Below are 17,522 nucleotides of genomic sequence, written 5' to 3' on the forward strand. Positions count from 1 at the left end.
CGGTGCAACCGACTGTGTCCTGTCCTGGGGTTGAAAAATTGGAGACAGTGCAGAAAAGAGCCACAAAAATGACTGGAGGCTGCAGAAAGAGACTTAATGAGCTTCTCCTACTTTTGTCATCAAAAGACAATCAAGTGAGATGTTCATGAGGAGAAAACCATGGGTGATAAGGGCTCTTTAATCTTGTGGAGAAAGCCAGCGCACATCGCAGTGGCTGGAAGCTGTAGCCAGACAGGAACCCCCCTTGTAACATCCATTTTTGCTTGCCTGGAGCATGCAGGGCACACAGAGCAGAAGGCCCAGGCTGTGTGACCGTGAATGGCTGTAAACAGAGATACGCCAATTGCTGACCAAGAGGCTGCCAAGGAGTGCCCTTGACTCAAACCCATATTGATACAACACACAGCCGCACGCGGGGGGAGGAATCTCTCGCCCAGTAAAAAAATGCCTAGTACTCACAATTTAGTTCTCTCTCTTGCAAGTGTAAATTAACTTGAAACTTGCTTGTAAGAACTGGCGCCACGAAACGGACCAGTACAATTTGGCCTCTTAGATAAGAAAGAGGATACGGGCCCCCAGGGGTATATAGATGGGTCCAGCAGCACATTTTCTCTGAGTGTCAATCTACCATCTATCTGCTGGTCGGGTTAGGTGTTTGATCTCCCAAGGTTCCAAGGGGATGCCCACCTCGTATTCGTCTTTCCTAAGAATTGAGAGACCGGCCCTGGCCTGACACGCTGGAATCGAGAGGCACAGAAAGGGGTAAAAATTGTACTTGGATGTGGTACTTTGTCTTAAGTGTACACATAGACTTAGAGCTCTTTAAAGATTAAGCTGTCACTTGGTACCATTATTTCTATTTTCTACCTTTATTTTCTTTGTAACCATTTTTAAAATCTGTATTTGTTAACAGTTAAGAAAGAGAGCAATAGCCATTGTAACCATATGCTTTTATAAGTCTTTTCATAAACCTGTAACTGTTTAAGCTTTAACCTGACTCCTTCAGTTGCTGTAATAGAACCAAACACAATTTAAAAGAACTTCAGTCGGTCATAAAGGGACAGGTATAGGGAGAGCTTGGGCGTTTGGATCTGTGTCACTCCCAGGTGACAGATCCGTTGGGGCACTTTTCAGCCTTCCCTAGGCTGCCCGCTGCGAAGGAACCCCTGTGTTCTAGCAGCTAAAATCTAAGGTGTAATAAGCTCTTCCTATATAACGGGGCATCTGTTGGCCTGCTGGCCACCCTCTGCGATGGGACCCCGGTCCTAGCAGTAAAGACACGGATGTTAAACCTTTTCTCGAAAACATACACACACACACTGCCCTGACCGTCGGCTGACAGAATCTAAAGCCAGACAAATCCCAGCTGGAAAGAAGCACAGACGTCACTGTAGACACTACTTACATGGCCAGCAGAGTTCTCTAATCAGTGTAGGCAATCCACCTCCCTGAGAAGTAGTAGCCAGGTGGATAGAAGAATTCTTCTGTTGACCTCATGCTGTCTGCACTGGGGTTAGCATGCTAGAGGTACATCTCACTAGGCTAAGCTTGCTAGAGCTTTTGGGCTGTGGATTTTTTTATTGCAAAATAAAACAAAAATAAAATGTTCTTGTGGGTTGCATTAAGGAGGCAAAGCGAGTAAGTAGCAGGACATGATAGTATTCTTTCGCTCCTTGCTGCTCAGAACTCAGCTGGAGTTTTGTGTCCAGTTTGGTGCACCAAAGCATTGTAGGGATGTAGAAAAAACTGGGAAAGATCCCGAGGAGAAAGAAATTTAGTCCAAGGGATGGACTAAAAACCATATGAGAACAATGGCTGAAGAAGCCGGATAGGTTTAATTTAAAAAAGAAGAAAGTGAGGGGAGACACGACAGCCATCTTCAGATACTCGAGCAGCTGAAAGAAAGACCCCTTGCTGGGCCTTCTCGCTCTGTGATTCAATGATGCAAACTCCTATTGGAGATCAGGTTTCAATGAAACACAAGTTACGGAGTCCAGTACAGGGGTAACTGGGTGAAATGTAATGGCCTGTGTTATAGAGGGGGTCAGACTGGATGATCGGATGCTCCCCTCTGGCCTTGAACCCTATGAATCTGAATTAAGAAAACTAGATCTGGCATTTGCGTTCACCCTTTTCACAGCCCACGAACGAGGGAGCATTCCATTCCACTGATGGTCTGAATGGATAACACGGATGCAGTACAATTATTTACAGTATACCGATTTGACCAGTGGAACCCCTTGCCACTGACAGTATGGCAGAAAAGAGCTTAGCTGAATGGCATTCTCAAATGGACGGGCCATTGAAAATGGGGCTGGCAGCAGCATCTTTTGCTAAGGGGTCTGACAGCTTCAATTAGAAAACCTCATTGTCAGTTGCTTATCGGTTTGCCAATCTATACGCTTTGGGGCTAAAATGCCCCACCCTGGGTGTAATCTCAGGAAGACTGTCGTAACGGTAAGAACAGGACTGCCTGCTGCTTTGCCTTGGGAAAGTCCCAGGCCTGAGAGTTCAGCTGACTTCTCAAATGAAGCCAGGAGAGACGATGTCTTGCCCACGAAGAGAAATTCTTTGGATGGCCCCAACAAGAAACCCATATTTCCAGCAGAGAAAAGTCACAAAACCCTACCTCCCCGACACCTCCTGAACAGCCAGAGACCCGGGATGCAAGAGGAAGCCAGACTACCTCTGAGCATTCACACACCGCTGGCTCCTGAGCTCTTTACTCAGTTCTAACTACAAGGGGAGTTTTCCCTCAGTGGGGGTTAAGTAAAGTCTGGCTCGCAGCCCCAGAATCTGGCCTCGTACCACACATCTATTAACCCCTTTCATCCTGACGGAGTCTCTCTGGCACTGAAATACAGCCCCTGGGAACTGGAGGACATTGACCGGAGAGGGGGATGAGGGTATCAAAAAGGGACATTTTGGCCAGTGACACTGGAGCAACCTCATCCCCGGGTCAAGGGCCTGGGAGTTTAATGTCTGTGCAGTGGGCGAAGGATCCCAGACTTTCCCTCTGTCCCCTCACACGCACCGTGCACTGGGTCTGTCAGGCTGTGGAGTCTTCCTCAGTGCCTTGGACTTGTGAGACGCGAGTGTCTTCCCTGGGTACCTCGCTCCGTTCACCTTCTCCCACGCCGCTCTGACCCCAGCATGGCCTGGACCCGCCCACGCCGACAGCCGACAGCGGGGAGTGCACCGTTTATAACAGATCTCCGTGCAATCCCAGCGGGGTTCCCTCAGCCCCGAGCGGAGACGCAGCGTCTGGATGTAAACAGGCTGGAGATGAGCCCGTCCGGGCTCGTGGGCTATTTATCGAGATTTAGGAGTAAACATCATTTAAGGGCCCTTCCCACAGGGCGAGGAGAACTCCTGAGCTCTGGGCTGAGTCAGGGAGGAATTGGCTGCTCTGGGCATTTGCGTGTATTGAACAATGATTGTTTATTGGGATGAAAATCTTGGGTTACTATGGAGCTAAAATGCCCAGGAAGGACAGGTTGATGGTAAACAAAAAGCTCTGGAGAAAGATGGCTGAGGAGAGATGTGAACACGCCCTGCAGATGCACAGGGCTGTCGCGATCAGTCGTTCTAATCAGTAACTATCGTCGTTTTGTGCAGCGGCTTTTCTTTTAAGCCCTTCAAGATACCCAGCAATTGAAAGTCCATCCCCATGATAGACATAGGGAAACTGAGGCAGGGGGGCGACATGACTGTTCCAAAGTCACACAGAGATTGAATGTCCGAGTGAGACAGAACCCAGAGGTCCTGCCTTCCCCGCTGTGTCACCACCACTTCTCCCTCATGCCAAGAGGGGACCGGACTCCCGCTCTGTGGGGCCTGTGTGTTGGCTGGGAGGCAGGGGAGTGGCTGGAAGACACTGGGGCCGGAGAGAGGGACAAGGGCGTTCGAGGGGACGCTGTCACCCCCCTCTCAAGGTGAATCTGAGGGATTTAGAACATGCCAGGGTGTGGGATCACCCCGCTCTTGGGGGGTGGGAACACCCCGGGCTCTGTTTCCACTCACAGAGACCTGCCAATGCATCACTTGGGGGAAGCGACTCACTGGAGGTGATATGAGCAGTGTTTTTGTGGGCAGGGGGCAGTGGGGGCCAACCCAGGGCCAGAGGCCTCATGACCCCCCCCCCCTTCCTCACCTAACCCTGCCCTCAAACAAGGGTGGGGGACAGAGCCTAGAGCAGTATTTGCATTGGGTTTAGTCTGCAGCAGGCTCTCCCGGGGGGACCTGGAATCGGAGGTGCCAGGCTGTGTCAGGGTATGTCTACACTACAAAGTTAGTTTGAACTAACTTTCATAGGCGTTACACCAGCGCTCCGTTAGTTCGAATTTAATTAGAACGAACGGAGCGCTTAGTTTGAATTAGGTAATCCTCATTCCATGAGGATTAAACCTAGTTTGAATTTACTAGTCCGAATTAAGGGGTGTGTAGCCCCTTAATTGGAACTAGTGGGAGGCTAGTCCTCCCCAGCTTGCCCTGGTGGCCACTCTGGCCAACACCAGGGAAACTTTATGCCCCCCTCCCGGCCCCGGAGGCCTTAAAGGGCCACGGGCTAGCTACACAGTTTGTGCCAGGTGCAAGCCTGCCAGCACCCAGCCAGCACACACACCCTGCACCTGGCACGGCTCGAGCCAGCCACCCGATGCCCCCCAGCCCTCCCCCTCTTCCCGGGACCAGGCTGGCGGCTGCCGGGAGCTTGCCCAGGACCGCAAGAGGCGGGCACCCGCCTGGTCCAGTGCAGACATTGTGGACCTCGTCCATGACCTCTGCACTAGGCACAGGACAGTGGCCGTCTAGGGCAGGAGAGCTGCCAGCCTGGCCACCCAGGAGCAGGTGTGCATGAAAATCAAGGTGGTCCACTGAGACCCCCGACCCTGAGCCCTGAGCTTAGAATAGCCGTCCTGGGTCAGACCAAAGGTCCATCTAGCCCAGTAGCCTGTCTGCCGACAGCGGCCAATGCTAGGGACCCTGGAGGGGATGGACCAAAACAATAACCAAGCCATTTGTCTCGTGCCATCCATCTCCAGCCTTCCACAAACAGAGGCCAGGGACACCATTTCTACCCCTAGCTAATAGCACTCCATGGACCCAGCCTCCATGAATTTACCTCACTTCTCTTTAAACTCTGTTCTAGTTCTAGCCTTCACAGCCTCCTGCAGCAAGGAGTTCCACAGGTTGACTATTTGCTTTGTGAAGAAGAACTTTCTGTTATTAGTTTGAAGCCTGCTACCCATTCCTTTCCTCTAGTGTCCTCTAGTCCTTCCTTATGGGAGCTAATGAAGAACTTTTCTGTATGCATCCTCTCCACCCCACTCATACTTTTATAGACCTCTATCATATCCCCCCTCCATCTCCTCTTTTCTAAGCTGAAAAGTCCCAGTCTCTTTAGCCTCTCTTCATATGGGACCTGTTCTAAACCCCTCATCATTGTAGTTGCCCTCTCCTCTCCCACCCTCTGACTTCCCTTCTCCCACCTCCTTTTCCCAGTCTCTTCCAGTTTTGTTCAATAAAGAAAGATTCTATTTTTGACCACACGTGTCCTTTATTTTGTACATGAGGAAGGGGGGCTAGGGAGGGTAAGTGGAAGGAGGTGAAGGAGGAATGGGGTACGCGCCCCCGATGGGGAGGACTGGGCTGCCTCTGCGGGCTTCTGGGGGTGGAACCTCTCCTGCAGCCCCCCAATTGCCCCCTCTCCCCAGATGGCAGCCTGCGGCAAGTGCAGCCGGTCTGATGGCCGAGTGGTGTGATGTGCCCAGTGTGGGTACTCCGGGCACTCCAAGCCAGGACTGCTTTGCAAGCGGGGCACCCCTTAGAACTGTCTGTCCGGGGTGGGGGTCGGGTCCCTTTAAGCGCAGCCCTCGGCTAGCCTGAGACAGCAGCTCCACACTCTAAGTCCTCCTCTGATGCCCTGCCGGCACTGCTTCCGGCCATCCTTAAGCCCGGTTCAGGGTCCACTCTGTGTGGACATGCTTGTTCGAATGAGCAAAACGCTAATTCGAACTAGTTTTTTAGTCTGGATGCGTTAGTTCGAATTAGCGCTGTAGTGTAGACATACAAATCTACCTGGTGCCAGTTACAAACACACACCAACTCTAGAGTTTGTCGCGCTGGAATAGTCCATTGACTGTCTTGTACCTGATTGAGGGAAGAGAGCACAGCCCATTCTAACCCACCAGAGTTGCATGGGATGTGGTCTGCCAGCTGGAGCCCCAGGCAAAAGCTTTCCGAGTCCCTTTACGCGTAAACAGACAGAGCAGCCTGTCCCGGATCTCCTGGGTCTTCACCCCGTAGATGATGGGGTTCAGCGTGGGGGGCCCCAGGACGTACATGTTGCCAATGAGAACTTGGAAATATAGGGGCACATTGTGGCCAAAACGGTGCGTGAGGAAGGAGAAGAGATACGGGATGTAAAAGCCTAAAATGGCACCCAGGTGGGAGCCGCAGGTCCCGAAAGTCTTGATCCGGGCATCCTTGGTGGGGAGGCTGAAGACGGCCCTGAGGATCTGGGTGTAGGACATGGTGATAAAAAACACATCAGGAGCAGAAACTAAGAACAACACAAAGAGTCCATAGTAGCTATTAATGCGGGTGTCGGCGCAGGCCAGCTTCACCACGGCCATGTGCTCGCAGTGCGTGTGGGATATGATGTTGGTTCGGCAATAAGGCCACCGCCTGGCCAGGAAGGGATTGGGCAATGCGAGTGTGACCCCACGCAGCACCACGGCCAGGCCCATCTTGGCAACCACCGAGTGTGTGAGGATGGTGGAATGTCTCAGGGGGTGGCAGATGGCCACGTAGCGATCCAACGCCATGGCCACCAAGATCCCAGACTCCACCGCTATGGAGCTGAGCATGAAGAACATCTGGGCAAGGCAGGCGCTGAAATTGATCTCCCTGGAATTGAACCAGAAGATGCTCAGTGTTTTGGGCAGGAGGGATGTGGAGAGGACCAGGTCGGTGACAGCCAGCATACAGAGGAAATAGTACATGGGCACGTGGAGGCTCGGCTCCTTCTTCACAACCAACAGGATGGTGAGGTTCCCGAAGAGGGCGATGGCGTACGTGATGCAGAAGGGGATGGAGATCCAGCCATGGGCTGACTCCCAGCCAGGGATGCCCAGCAGGATGAAAGTGGAGGGGTTGGTGAAGTCGGTGGTGTTGAAATCTGACATGGAGCAGGGGAGAAGGCGTCCAACTCCGAAACAGAATGGTGTCTCCAGCAAGGACCGTATGTTCCCCTGACGGCCTGTCTGCGCCCAGGCTCGAGGGTGATGGTCACAGTCCAAATGCCTGGAGGGAGAGACCATGTTAACATGAGACACGACATGCGCTACTGGAGGCTGTTCTGATGTCACGGGTGAAGCACGTTTTTTTCACTTCACACACTGAGAAATGACATTTCCATTGTCCAGAGACATGAATGATGAGCCACTGACTCTCCAACACTGTAGGGATTTCTAGTCACCCCACTGCTCAAAATCTGAGAGTGGAGACCATCTGAGGCTTTGCCAAGCCATGTGCTTGGGGAAACATCCCTCCTGCAACACATCTCATGGAACAAAAACCTGCCTATCATGTGTAGCAGCCGTCTGAAAACACCTGTACATTCCCGGTGGTGGGAAAAACAAACACAATGGTCCAATTCTGAAGGAGAGGGGTGGAAGATTACTTGTTCTAGACATGTGCTTAGATTTGGTCACTGAGTCTGTACAAAGGAAATCGCAGCTAAAAAGGGGGTTTCTGAGACGGACTGTGAGAATTGGGGAGGCTGTCCTATGCAGACAGATGGCAAATCTGGGACTGTTTCATAGAGAGAAGAGGCAGACAAAGGACACAAACAGAGAACAACAAAATAAAAGTTTGGAACTGATTACATTCCAACTGACATATAGATAAGAGTTCCTAACCAGAAATATCCATAGAGTCTTAGTGCTTGAAAGGGGTTCATTCTCTAAAGCGGCAGCAAATTATTAGCACAGCTGATTGGAACAAAAAATGTAAGCAGGGAGCTGACAGTTAAAATTGGGGGCTCTTTAAGAAGAGTGCATTGGACAGCAAAAGTTCCTCGATGCTACAGTAAAAAAGCACCAAGTTAAACATTGAGGCTGCGTCTAGATTGGCAATTTTTCCGCAAATACTTTAATGGAAACGTTTTTCTTTTAAAAATATTTGTGCAAGAGAGAGTCTATACTGGCATGTGCCTTTGTGCAAAAGATTTGCTTTTGCGCAAAAGCATCCGTGCCCAGTATAGACGCTCTCTTGCGCAAGAAAGCTGCAATGGCCATTTTATCCATCGGGCTTCCTTGCGCAAGAAATTAACGTGGCTGTCTACACTGGCCCTCTTGCACAAGAATACTTGCACAAGAGGGCTTATCCCTGAGCAGGAGCATCAAAGTATTTGCACAAGAACCACTGATTTTGTACATTACAAGGTCAGTGTTCTTGCGCAAATACTAGCGGCCAGTGTAGACAGACGGCAAGAGTTTGCGCAAAATCATGCTAATCTAGGCGCAGTCTGAGGGTATGTCTAGACTACAAGCCTCTTTTGAAACAGGCTTTTTCAAAAGACATCATCTAGACAGCCACAAGAGCTTCAAAAAAGTGATCTGCAATCTCTTTCAAAAGAGCCTTGTGTGCGTTTAAGAATGCCTTTTTTCAAAACAAAATACAGGACTATGTAGCATTTTAAAAGAGCTCTTTTGAAAAAGGGCGTTATTCCTGGTAAAATAGGTTTACCGATTGCAAAAAACCTGCCACATTCTTTCGATTTAATTTCGAAAGAACAGGGACGGTAGTCTAGATGCAAGGACACTTTTTTGGAAAAAACTCGGTAGTCTAGACACACCCTGATTCAGTGGCAGTGAAGGGCAGGAGGAGCAATATATAACTAATAGGAACAAGGGAGCTAGAGAAGTCATGACATTTGATAAAGAACGTTAAAAACATCAGGGAAAAATCCATGTTTGTAAGGATCACAAAAAGGATGTTATTCGGAACAAAAGAAAACTTAGAAAAGGTTTGGCTGTGTCCGAGAAAGATGAAGGGAAATGTGTTAATGTTGCAGGAAAGTCAGACGTGTTCAAAAAATAGCTCTGTTCTGTGTTTGGAAGGAAGCAGTGGGAGGAATTCATATCACCGGAGGAGATGAAATACTTTACAGGACAGTGCCAGTCAAGGAGGGTGTAGAAGAGCAGCTACAGGAGAACGTTAGGGTCCTTTTGGAGTACATTCCTCTTTCAAAAGAGGAATGGAAACGAAGGACTTCAAAATTGCAAATGAAGCGCTGATTTTCAAATTCCGCACTTCCTTTGCATCATGGATGCCGATTGCTTTTTCAACAAAGGATTTTTCGAAAAAACATCCCTGCGGTGTCGATGCAGTTCTTTTGAAAAAAAAAAAACTTTTTATGAAAGAACACTAAGGCCTGAAAAAATGAGGTTTATAGGTTCTATTGAAAAAGGGTTTTTTCCCCCCGGAAAGAACTGTGTCTAGACCGCTGGGTTTTCTCTCTGAAAAATACTTTGTCGAAAAAGCGATCGGAATCCATTATGCAAATGAAGTGCTTCATTTGCAATTTCAAAGTCCTTCATTTACATTCCTCTGTCGAAAGAGGAATGTCATCCAGACTTACCGACACCAGAAATAACAACCCACCGAACAAACAGTCACCTCATTTGGAACCAAAAGCACACAAATCGGGCAGTAGCCGAGCCAAAAGCAAGCAAGCAAGCAAGTGGTAAACACAGGAGAGATCTGTGTTTAACTTTGAAATAGAACAAATGAAGGAAACGTTTTAAAGATAAGATATAACAAGGTTAGGAAACAATAGAAGACCTGACATGTGATTGGTTAAAAAAAATTCTAAGCATATAGATGGGTGATGGGGTGTAATTAGGAAGGCCAAAGTGTGTTTGGAAATACACCGAGCACGAGGAGGCGAGGCTGCCTCTGAGCATTCAGACCCGGCTGGCTCCTGAGCTCTTTACTCAGTTGTAACTACAAGGGGAGTTTTCCCTCAGTGGGGGTTAAGTAAAGTCCCGCTCGCAGCCCCAGAATCTGGCTTTGTACCACACATCTATTAACCCCTTTCATCCTGATGGAGTCCCTCTGGCACTGAAACACAGCCCCTGGGAACTGGAGGACATTGACCGGAGAGGGGGACGAAGGTATCAAAAAGGGACATTTTGGCCAGTGACACTGGAGCAACCTCATCCCCGGGTCAAGGGCCTGGGAGTTTAATGTCTGTGCAGTGGGCGAAGGATCCCAGACTTTCCCTCTGTCCCCTCACACGCACCGTGCACTGGGTCTGTCAGGCTGTGGAGTCTTCCTCGGGGCCTTGGACTTGTGAGATGCGAGTGTCTTCCCTGGAAACCCCGCTCCGTTCACCTTCGCCCACGTCGCTCTGACCCCAGCATGGCCTGGACCCGCCCACGCCGAGAGCCGACAGCGGGGAGTGCACCGTTTATAACAGATCTCTGTGCAATCCCAGCGGGGTTCCCTCGGCCCCGAGCGGAGACGCAGCGTCTGGATGTAAACAGGCTGGAGATGAGCCCGTCCGGGCTCGTGGGCTATTTATCGAGATTTAGGAGTAAACATCATTTAAGGGCCCTTCCCACAGGGCGAGGGGAACTCCTGAGCTCTGGGCTGAGTCAGGGAGGAATTGGCCGCTCTGGGCATTTGCGTGTGTTTAACAAATAAGCTGATTAGGATGAAAAAACTTGGGGTAATGCTGAGATCTCCATAGGTTCTAAACCTCCGTAAATGCCCAGGAAGGACGGGTTGGTAGTAAGCAGAAGGCTCTGGAGAAAGATGGCTGAACGAGAGATGTGAACTCGCCCTGCAGATGCACAGGGCTGTCGTGAAGGGAGCCGACAGCAGCAGTTCTAATCAGTAGCTGTCACCATTCTGTGCAGCAGACGTTTTTTAACATTCTTCAAAAGATCCAGCAAATGGAAGTCACTTGTATCATTTCCCCATTCTAGAGATAAGAAAACCGAGGTGGGGAGAGGGTGACAAGAATTGGCCAAGGCGATGGAGGGGCTGATTATCAGAGGGAGACAGAGCCGAGAGTCCTGCCATTTCTCCCTCACACCAAGAGGGGACCGGACCCCTGCTCTGCTGGGTGGGAGGCAGGGGAGTGGCTGGAAGACGCTGGGGCCGGAGAGAGGCACAAGGGCGTTCGAGGGGACGCTGTCACCCCCCTCTCAAGGTGAATCTGAGGGTTTTAGAACATGCCAGGGTGGGGGATCACCCCGCTCCTGGGGAGTGGGAACTCCCGGACTCCACCTCCCCACCCCACCCCGAGACCTGTCCGCACAGCTCAGTGCCTGAGGTCACTGGGGGGACCAGACTCACAGAGGTGACACCAGCAGTGTTCCTGTGGGGAGGGGGCTGCCCAGGGGACAAACACCTCATAGTCCCCCATCTCCGAGCTGCTCTTGAGCAGGGCGGGAGGCCCGGCAGCACAGAGCTTGGGTCGGCGTTTGCGCTGGGTTTGTCCCACCCTATGGGGTCCATTTCCTGCCAGTGTCTCCCGGGGAACTGGAATCGGAGGTGCCAGGCTGTGTCAGACTTTCCAGCCCTGCCCCGGCTGGAGAGCGCTTGGATCCCAGCGCTGGGCTCTCGGCCTGCCCCTCTGGCCAACTGGGGATACTTCTCCAGTGAGAAGCACCTGGGTTATAAGCACTGGGAGGAGACTGAACAAATTCTCCTCCCCGACTCCTCCGCTCCGAGCACAACAGAGGTGCTGAGTCCACCTGTGTGCGAGTTACTTGTGCCCTGTGGAATAGCCAGGCTTGGCTTTCTTCTGAAGCTAAAGGCAAAGGGCCGGGGGTATCTAGGCTCTCATTTGGGTGTCTCCATCTGGAAACACCTGGCCTATGTCTACACTGGCGCGCTCTTGCACCAGAAATATGCAAATGAGGCTAAGCGTGGAATATCGCCAAACCTCATTTGCATATCTAATGAGCCACCATTTTTGTGGAAGAGGCTCTCGCGCCAGAAGGAGTGTCTACACGGCCCCTTCTTGCGCAAGAAAAACCCTCTTGCGCAATGCCTCTACGCTGATTATTTCCAGGTAGAACGGCATCGCGCAAGAGGGTTTTTCTTGCGCAAGAAGCGGCCGTGTAGACACTCCTTCTGGCGCAAGAGCCTCTTCCGCAAAAATGGCGGCTCATTAGATATGCAAATGAGGCTCGGCGATATTCCACGCTTAGCCTCATTTGCATATTTCTGGCGCAAGAGCGCGCCAGTGTAGTCATAGTCCTGCAGTGCAGAGGCTGACCGGTGGGAAGTGCGGGTCCCCGGGCAAGGGACTGGGGAGTGAATTCATACAGCTTGGGCGTCTGACCACGGCCGGACAGCACGGCCCTGGGGTCCTAGGCTGGAGAGCGGGGGCACGATTGTGCCGGAGCCTTGGCACCGTGGGTTGGGGAGGGGTTGGCTGTCTCTCAGCGGCAGGGCCCTGGGGAAGGAGTACAGCTGCCCCTGCACCCCGCAGTGCCTGACAGGCCTGTCCCCCACTAGTCCTGCGGTGTGTCTACCCCTCCTGGAGCACACTCCGGCCTGCCGACGAGGAGAGGAAGGACAAAGGGAGCACCTGTGTCCTGGGATTTCGAAAGCGCCTGGGGCTCCTGGAAACGATCACGCTAAGGGCTGGCTGAGGGGGAGGGGGCAGAGCGGTGAGGTCTGGGCAGTGCTGCAAGCTGGCTGCCCCACTCCCGCCCCGCTGCCTGAGGGCCGGGGCGCTGGGCCCCCCACCTTGCCCAGGAACCCAGAAAGCTGTTGCCTCCCCTCCGAGCCCACTACACCCCCGCCCTCTCAGAGCGGAGGAAGAACCAAGAGGCCTGGTGGAGTCTCTCTCTGCAGCGATGATAACAAAGCAAGAATGTACATTCCCATTTTCAGCCCAACCAGAGTCCTTAAGGGACTTGCCGCCAGACGTGAAACACGCACATGACTGATCATGACTATTCCTGCATGTTTATTACACGGATACAGGAAGTAGAGACACCGCTCCTGTCAGGTAACTGCTAATTGAACTGACAAAAAATTAGCGCTCTCACAGACCTAAGTCACCACGGGAACCGCAGGAAAAGTCCCTCTCCTCCCACCCCACTCCAAAATCTGCAATGGCCAGGCGTGGAAGAGGTGGACATGATTCAGGGAGTGATGGGAGAAAGGAGAAGAGCAGGGGACCGCGGAGGGAGGCAGAGGCACAGTTGTGCTGGGCCTTGGTGGAGGACATAGGCCTGCAAAGGTCAAGTTACCAGAAATTCGAAGAGGCTTCCCTATGACAATAGTGCTGTGACGGACCCCCCCAACATGCTTTATGAAATGGACGTATGGACATGAATATACGTAACTCAAAGGGTGTGTCTAGACTACAGAGTTTTGTCGACAAAACGATACCTGCGTCTACACTACCGCTGAGTTCTGTCGACATAACGTCAACAGAACTCAGCAGTTTTGTTGACGCTGGTAAACCTCATTTTACGAGGCATAACACCTTCTGTCAACAGAGTTCTGTCGACAGAAGGTGTCATTGCATGTAGGATTGTGTCTAGACTACAGGGTTCTGTCGACAAAGCAAGCTGCTTTGTCGACAGACCTGAATGTGTCTAGACGCTCTTTGTCGACAGAAGTTTTGTCGACAGATACCGTCGACAAAACTTCTGTCAACAAAAGCCTGTAGTCTAGACGTACCCAAAGGTGCTTTGAGCGAATTATTTTGTGTCACCCATCGACCCTTATGTCAGTCTGCTGGTTCTCTTTATCTTACTCTGTTGTGTGTATCACTGGGGTGTGTGAAATTAGACCTATGGCGCAGGGACTACGTTGTGAGTTTCAAATGTGTGAATGGGAGACACGGAGGGTGTTACCTGCAACTTCTTGATGAGCAACGGTTAAACCATCTCTCTTGTCCTCATGTCTGAGCAGTGGTTGGTAGGGAGCAGCCTCAATTCCTTAACCAAAAGAATAGGAGAGCAGAGGCCTGGGTCTTTTGGCCGGGTTGCACCTGAAGGAAGGAGCCGAAGACCCCAGCGTGGGGAGACAGCCTGGTTTGGAGGGGCAGCTGGAAAAGAGGCTCTAGGGGGAGTTTGAGTAAGTTTGTGCTGAGGTTTCAGTGGAGAATTAGCCAATAGTTTTGGCATCTTTTGGTTTGGAACCTACTTTGCTCGGCCTGTTCTCACTTATTGCCGCTTCAATCCTACTGCTTGTACCTAATAAAATCACTTTTACTTTCTATCGACCCCAGTGTAAACAATGGTTCTGGGGGGGGGCACCAGTGTGCATATCCCCCCTTTTATTGCTTAAGGGGGCTCACCTATTTCTTTGGGGTCTGATCCCATGTGGGGAGTGCTCTCTCAGGAGGCTGGGCCCCAAACAGCGCTCTCCTTGGACCTGGAGAGGTTCAGTGTCTGTGCTGCTTCTCGGTGGGGGCAGGGACCTCGGTTCGGGGCCTTGTCTGGGGGACACCAGGGAGCTGGCCCAGCAGGTGAGGAGCCCCAGAGAGCAGGAAGGCGAGTGGCAGGGACCATGTCAGCACCCCAGGAGCCCCCCCCCGAGGGGTCGTCTGGGACCGCCCCCATCACAGGTGCACAGACTGATTCCTGCAGTCTGTCGCACTCACACAGTGCGTTACGTCCCGGAAAGCCCTGAATAGCTCTGGAACAGAGCCCAGCCCTTCCTCACTCACCAGAGCCGCACAGGGCTGGGTCTGCCAGCCAGGCCGCCAAGAGAAAACCTTAGGCCCCTTTCTGAGTTAACAGACGTAGCAGCCTGTCCCGGATCTGTCTGGTCCTCACCCCGTAGATGACGGGGTTCAGCGTGGGGGGCACCAGGAGGTACACGCTGCCAAGGAGAATGTGGAAACGCAAGGGCACATTGTGGCCAAAGCGGTGCGTGAGGAAGGAGAAGAGATACGGGATGTAGAAGGCTAAGATGGCACCCAGGTGGGAGCCGCAGGTCCCGAAAGTCTTGATCCGGGCGTCCTTGGTTGGGAGGCTGAATACGGCCCTGAGGATCTGGGCATAGGACATGGTGATAAAAAACACATCCACTCCAGTGACTAAGAACACCACAGAGAGCCCATAGTAACTACTGAGGCGAGTGTCGGCGCAGGCCAGCTTCACCACGGCGATGTGCTCGCAGTGCGTGTGAGAGATGATGTTGGTTCGGCAATAGGGCCACCGTCTTGCCAGGAAGGGAGTGGGCAAAGCGAGCACACCACTGCGCAGCACCACGGCCAGGCCCATCTTGGCCACCACAGGGTCTGTCAGGATGGTGGAATGTCGCAGGGGATAGCAGATGGCCACGTAGCGATCCAATGCCATGGCCGTGAAGATCCCAGACTCTATTGCTATGAAGCAGTGAATGAAGAACATCTGGGTGAGGCAGGCGCTGAAATCGATCTCCCTGGCATTGAACCAGAAGATGCTCAGCGTTTTGGGCAAGATGGACGTAGACAGGATCAGGTCGGTGGTGGCCAGCATGCAGAGGAAATAGTACATGGGCTCATGGAGGCTCGGCTCCCTCTTCACAATGAACAGGATGGTGAAGTTCCCCAAGAGGGCGATGACGTACATGGTGCAGAAGGGGATGGAGATCCAGACATGGGCCTCCTCCAGGCCGGGAACGCCCTGCAGGATGAAGGAGGAGGGGTTGGTGAAGTCGCTGGTGTTGGAATCTGACATGGAGTCGGGAAGAAGGCGTCCAGCTCTGAGGCAGAACAATGTCTCCTGCACATACCTCACATTCCCCTGACTTCCTTTATATGCTCAGGCTCCAGGGTGATGGTCGCAACACAAATGCCTGGATGGAGAGACTGTCTTAGTATGTGTAAGACATGACACTACAAGCACTACTGGAGTCTGGTCTGGACTGGCCTTCACACACTGAAAAAAATAACATTTTCATTATTCAGATAAATGAAGCTCGTCTTGCTTCTATATCAAGCCATGGTATCTGCTTCTATATCAAGCAGAGCAGAACTCAGCCGAGCCCCACGGTGCAAGGCAACAGCGCCCCCCCAGAGTTGACTCGTAACGTTACAGCGTTAGAGTCACAGACACTGGGCTACTGTATATATGATGAGCAGAAGTCAGGCGTGAATACTGGTGAGCTATCACCCTTCCTTAATGTAATGACACCCAAGCTCGAAGGTGTATACTGTAGGGATTTCCCTAGTCACCCATTTGCTCAATATCTCAAAGTAGAGAAAAGCAAAACTTTGCCAAACCATGTGCCGGGGGAAACATCCCACCTGGACCAAAGACCTGCATGCCTTTTATAGCAGCTCCATGGAAACACCTGTACATCTCCTGCAGTGGCAAAAGCAAAGTTCAGATGCCGGAGGGGTGGGGTGAGGGACATCCTGCTCTGGACATGTGCCCTATTTGGTCACACATCTACCCAACAGGACAAAACTCAAAATAAATTACGCAACTTGAGCTATGCCAATTTAAAATGTTTATATATTTATTTATTTGTATTTCGTTTAAAAAATTGTGTAAGCCGTCTCGACTATTTTAAATAGAGAGGTGGGTAAAAACATGTAACTAAATGAATGAATAAATAAATAAATCATTGCGGAGCTTGAGTCGAAAGAGATTATTTCGTCTTCTGGTGCTGCCTACACAGCACTTATTTCGAAATAGAGCACCCTTCTCCCAACTTCCCTTACTGAACAGCCAGCAAGGTTTGCAGAAGTTGGAGTAAGAATCCCGTTATTTTGACTTTATTTGGAAGTAATGGGCTTGCTGTGTAGACATGCACCGCATTATTTCGGAAGAAGTGACGATTTACTGAAATAATGCTGCTGCGAAGACGTTGCCACAGCTAGAAAGGGGGGTTCTGACAGAACTGATAAGAACATAAAAACATAAGAACGGCCGTACTGGGTCAGACCAAAGGTCCTTCTAGCCCATTACTGACAGTGGCCAGCACCAGATGAATTACATTCCAACTGACAGACAGAGAAGAGCTCCTAACCAGTAATATCGATGGAGACTTAGCACTTGAAGGGGAATCATTCCCGAAACGGCAGCAAATTTAGTTACGACTGGTCCTGCTTTGGGCTGGGGGTTGGATTTGATGTCCTCCTGAGGAAGAGAAATCCTAGAAAAGGTTTAGCTATTTCCTAGAAGGAGAAAGGAAACTTGTTGTTGTTACAGAAAAGACTGCTGGGTTCAAAAACAGCCATGTTCAGCGTCTGGAAAGAAGCAGTGTGTGGTACTTATGGCACATGAAGTGGTGAAATAGTTTCCAGGTCGTTCCGGCTACATCTACAAAGCAGCTTTGTTTCAGATTCACTGATGTTATTCTGAAATAACATAGCACACGTTTACACTACAAGCAGTTATTTTGACATAATGTCAGAATAATGTCGAGCTGGAGGACTTCTTACTCCAGCTCCTGTAACCCTCATTGTACGAGGAGGAAGGGAAGTCGGAGGAAGAGTGCTCTAACTCAGACTTCTTGCTGTGTTGACAGCACGAAAAGCCAAA

The 17,522-nt window shown here is 51.1% G+C and overlaps 2 protein-coding genes across 2 annotated transcripts; both read right to left on the bottom strand.

The window, feature by feature from the left end:
• Window positions 1-6,179: 6,179 nt before the first annotated feature.
• LOC142830405 (olfactory receptor 52K2-like) lies at window positions 6,180-7,322 on the bottom strand. The gene has a single exon (XM_075935082.1). The coding sequence runs from the start codon at window positions 7,320-7,322 to the stop codon at window positions 6,180-6,182; it is 1,143 nt and encodes a 380-aa protein (XP_075791197.1).
• Window positions 7,323-14,762: 7,440 nt separating this feature from the next.
• LOC102443586 (olfactory receptor 52E8-like) lies at window positions 14,763-15,710 on the bottom strand. The gene has a single exon (XM_075922817.1). The coding sequence runs from the start codon at window positions 15,708-15,710 to the stop codon at window positions 14,763-14,765; it is 948 nt and encodes a 315-aa protein (XP_075778932.1).
• Between the last annotated feature and the right edge of the window lie 1,812 nt (window positions 15,711-17,522).

This window comes from Pelodiscus sinensis, chromosome 1, assembly GCF_049634645.1.
Source record: "Pelodiscus sinensis isolate JC-2024 chromosome 1, ASM4963464v1, whole genome shotgun sequence".
Classification (NCBI taxonomy): domain Eukaryota; kingdom Metazoa; phylum Chordata; order Testudines; family Trionychidae; genus Pelodiscus; species Pelodiscus sinensis.

What these genes read in the sequence shown, in the direction of transcription:
- LOC102443586 (XM_075922817.1), bottom strand. Translation starts at nt 15,710, where the DNA reads ATGTCAGATTCCAACACCAGCGACTTCACCAACCCCTCCTCCTTCATC.
- LOC142830405 (XM_075935082.1), bottom strand. Translation starts at nt 7,322, where the DNA reads ATGGTCTCTCCCTCCAGGCATTTGGACTGTGACCATCACCCTCGAGCC.